The 4,607-nt window shown below is 48.9% G+C and overlaps 1 protein-coding gene across 1 annotated transcript; it reads left to right on the forward strand.

Annotated features, from left to right (window-relative positions):
* Positions 1–2,963, forward strand: F5147DRAFT_744512 (uncharacterized protein; the record flags this gene model as incomplete). The annotated part of the gene is made up of 11 exons (XM_041439676.1): positions 1–33; positions 137–198; positions 250–426; positions 486–757; positions 812–1,064; positions 1,115–1,214; positions 1,273–1,341; positions 1,401–1,562; positions 1,591–1,741; positions 1,790–1,828; positions 2,866–2,963. The coding sequence occupies 11 exons, from the start codon at positions 1–3 to the stop codon at positions 2,961–2,963; spliced, it is 1,416 nt and encodes a 471-aa protein (XP_041295486.1).
* Positions 2,964–4,607: the final 1,644 nt, after the last annotated feature.

Genomic DNA, 4,607 nt, shown 5'->3' on the forward strand with positions numbered 1-4,607 from the left:
ATGTTGCAATGCCCAACCAGAACAAACCTACACGTATGTACCTTTCAAGTCACTCCCACTAGGCATCTGAACACTCTAAGCAGCCCCGCTGGATGAAATCGCACCTCATATCCTTCGCCTCTGGAAGGCCCGCCAGACCGATCGGCAGATTGTCCAGGAATTGCAAAAATGCATTGACACGACTCGCTATGGTATCGGGTGAGTAGTGTTTAAATCTAGTTATTTAGGTGTTAAATAATTATCCACTAGGCTTACCACACTTTTGAAGGTTCGAAAGACGATGGGTCTTCAATGTACCCGTCAACAGCGTCACACAGTCAAAACCATTCATGATGCGATGCTCGATTTATGTGCTACATATCCAAATGCTGGTGCGCGTGAAATGGTGAGTTTACTATACCATGAACGGGAAATGAGTGTTGCTAGGTGAGTTATCTTTACATTGTGAGGACCGGTTTTACTGACCTATGAGTTTCGCATCCTAGGAGGGTTGTGACAGAGTACTTTGCTTTGTACGAACCAGAACTTGTTCGTCAGCGCAAGGCTTGTCGCCTTCGAAGGAGACGCTTCTGGGCAGCTGGCGTGAATGATCTATTTGCAGTCGATCAGCATGACAAGTGGCTCAGATTTGGTCTTGGGCTGCATACCGGCATTGAGCCTTTCTCTGGTCGTATAATGTGGATTCGGGTCTGGCATTCCAACCGAAATCCGCAGCTCATTCTGAGTTACTACCTTAACACAATTGAGGCTCTCGGTCGTAAGTGTTTCACGTTTTAAAGCACAAACATACTAAGTTTGACTTAAATTTTAGATATGCCAATGGTCACTCAAAGTGACCCGGGGTCCGAAAACTATGGGATTGCAAACACGCATACCATGCTGCGACAGTATCACGACAAAGCTTTACATGGTATGCTCCAGCATTGTTGGATGCGAACAAAGAAGAATGTTATGCCAGAGATCGCATGGTCTCAACTGCGCCGGCAGTTCACACCTGGATTTGAGAATCTTCTTGATCATGGTGTCAATTCTGGTTGGTATGATTTGAATAATACCCTTCAAGTGTGCGTCATGTTTCTCCTGTTCGAGTGTTAGTTGTAATATTTGTTTGCAGGATGGTTTTCCATTGGGTTTTCATACCATGGCTTCAGCAAAAGCTCGATGCATATCAGGATCGTATTAACAATACTGCCAAGCGGCGTGACCGCAACAAAGTACGTGCCTGTGGTTTTACTCTCAATAAGTATGGTTTTACATTGATGCGCCATCCAGATTCTTCCTCATGGAGTACCCAATCTTATCTACCATTCAGCTGAAGATTTTGGAGCATTGGATTTCAAGGTACGTGCTACATCAACTTGGTTGTTGTCAATAGTACTCTAATATCGGTACTATCATAGATTCAAATCGAACCTGAGGCCCTAGACTTTGTCCGAAGTCTCTACATCAAGCCCTCTCATTGCGTGTTTGACCTGGTCCCAGAGGGTTTCGGCAAATGCATCCAGCATTGCTACAATGATCTCGGTCGCCCCAGTTATCACACGGCAATCAGTCTGGGACACGTATCAGCTTCTGCTAGATGCCCTCCAGCTCGCTGATGAGTTACCAGGCAAAATTCAGCTGCAGGATGATGAAGATGAAGATTTTGTTCCACTTTTAGATGACCATCAAGACTTACCTTCTCGTGAGGATCCCAATGGTGCCTATTATATGGGTGGCGTGAGTGGAGGACTTGGCCTTGGTTTGTCATCTCTGATCCTGACAGTCTAAATGCTGATGTATTTGCTAGACACTGAACACTGTCATCAACTAGATGTTCTTTCACACAGTGATGAGTAGGGATCCGCACGGGTGAACCCCCGGGTGTCGGCAGGTCAACCCGCACCCGCACCCCGAGGTAAACCCACACCCGCAGCAAGGGTACGGGTTGCACAGTGGGTAGCGAAGTAAGGACCCGGGGTACAACCCATCAAGGGTGTACCCGCAGGTCATAGATCCGCCAGTGCTTAGCACATATGTCCAGCACACGTCAGCGAATGCTGACGTGACTCGAACATATGTGGATGGCACAAGAAGGAGGAGGGGCGTGCGCTGGGCATTCGCGCATGGCGTCCGTCGCGTTGGGAATGGCGTAGTGGTCGTTGGTGATGGTGTCGCTGGGGTATGCGCTAGTGCCGGCGCGAATGACAAAGATGGTGGTGCGAATGATGGCGAAGGTGACGTGGATGGTGGTGTTGGCGTCGTGGATGGTGGCGTTGGCATGAAAGCTGGTGGTGGTGCGAGTGCTGGGCGCACAAAGATAGGCGCCGGCGACGTGACGCGTATGACGTTGTTGTTGTTGCTGGGGGTAGAGTCTTCAATGTGAGTACTCACTTCCAGCGTGCACAAAGTCTCGTCTCCTCGAGTTCCTCTTTCCTCCTTCATCTCTATACCATCCCTTCTCCCTTCTTCGATTCTCTTGTCCTTTCGTCTTCGCGTGTCGTCCGCGTGCGTTTGCATCGCGTCAACACTTGTTGATGCGTTTCGGGCGCGCGCGCTGTGAACGTGGAGTTGGTGGAGTTGGGAAGGCGCATTAGGTGCCGGTGTTGGTGGTGGTGCCGGTTGTAGCGTGCACGCGGGAATGCTGGGTGCGAAGATGTTGATAGTGGCGTGGTGAGCGAAGACGTTGATGACGGTTGCAGTTGAGGAGTGTGCGAGGACGAGAGGTAAAATTACCGAAGGCACGGGTATAGCTGGGGTACGGGTAAGAGCACGGGTCTTAGAATCCCGACCCGTACCCGTACCCCAGTAGTACCCGTACCCGTGACCCGCGCGGGTTACCCGTACCCGTGCAGATCCCTAGTGATGAGCCGGATATCACAACAGGGATTGATGAAAGCTTGATCGGTCTTGATCATGCTGGTTTGGTGGTTTGGGAGTTCTCGGATTGCGAAAGTGACGATGAAATGGTAGATGGATGGTGATTTTTCTTCGTCGTGTATATCTAGTTACCTACACCTCTTGTTCTTGGACAATTTAAACTTGGAGTACACAGGGTCCTACTGCCTGTTATGGATGTGTGACGCTTAATAATGAGCGCGCGCGTCCGGCTTTCCATAGAATCCCTACCTTGAGCCATACCAGCGCCAATAACCGTGTCCTCGGCCGAAATGTCATTAATATGTTCCCATCACCTTCCAGGCTTCCCTACACGATGGACTTGCTGGCCTATTCATCCAGTGCCAATGATATACTAGTCAGTATTTCTCTCGCACAATGTTTAATTTGATATCTCTTGGCAGCGGCCACAGCTTCCTGAACATTCGTCAATCGTCCTTCACAGAATAATCATACAGTTGGTTGCATCCTCGCTTTTCAAGTTGACATTCTTTTCTTATTCCTCTGTTCAGGCAAGATCATCCTCCTCCCTCCATAGCTCTATCAGCTCAATTAGGCGAGTCGTATAGAATCATATGGTTCTTCTTAGCGTGCCGTCCTCAGTGGGTTTAACATTGTTTGCATTACCATACAAAATACACTCGATTCTACATCTTGCCTTGGTGTGATAACTGAGCAGTACGATGCAAGTCCAATCACTCCGAGACTCGCATGCCCCCTTCGACCTTGGCTGGCCACTTTCGCCGAAGACTGGTCATAACATTGTCTAATTTAGATTCTTCCGCTAATCCTGGTCGATGATCTCCATTCCCAGCGCTTAGTGCAATCATACCAGCGTCTATCGTACTCCAGCCCTCGACAACATGGAAATACACGTGCAGCATGGCCCGAACCCTCAACCTTTTCTCTCTCTCAGCTGAACTCCATCCACAGTTTGACTCATTCCACTCACCCTCCACCTTCTCCTACTACTCATTCCGAACCTATCTCAATTTCAGATGCTGCGTGGCTTTCGTCGTTTGCTTCGTCGCACAATCACACGTAGTGGCCTAGAAGAACAATATATCAGACTTGAAGGCGAGTTCCTCCATATTGCCTTCGTATCTGTTTCATCATCCTCGCACTCTGTCTACAGTCATCAACGGAAAGAATATTCGAGTTCCTTCCGGGCGCATTCCCGCTGGCATCTACATATCCATCGACTCTTTGGGACGCTGGAAATCAGCCATCAGTGTCCTATCGTCTGATAAATCTGTAGTATGGGGAAATTCTGTCACTCTGTAAAGTTCATGCAGACTTTCGGACGCTATGCAAGAACTGATATTTGGTTTATAGATCATCGCATACATCACCTGCGTTGTCAGTGGAGATCAGAGCATCTTATGAGCTTGGTCGAATGCTAGGCGGTGGTGAGGTTGTTGGAAGACATCAAATGTCATGGGATGAACTACTCCATCATGGACATGAGTCATTCGGTGAGTGATTCGCTTCTCAATCATGCACATACACTAAGGTCTCGTAGATATATCCTTCCCACCCGTCCTCGGTGTCCACCCTTCCCTCAAGTTGAAGGCCGCCGTTGTACATGCTTGCGACGATCAGGACGACGCACTATCTGATGTAAGTGACGCTGGTATCTGTCCTGTTGGCTTTTGCTGACAGGACGCGAACTGCAGTCCCTCGTAGACTGCAAGATTGCTCGAGACACAGATGCGGGCCACGCACAATTT

Source organism: Suillus discolor, assembly GCF_016758755.1.
Source record: "Suillus discolor strain FC423 chromosome Unknown F5147scaffold_14, whole genome shotgun sequence".
Classification (NCBI taxonomy): domain Eukaryota; kingdom Fungi; phylum Basidiomycota; class Agaricomycetes; order Boletales; family Suillaceae; genus Suillus; species Suillus discolor.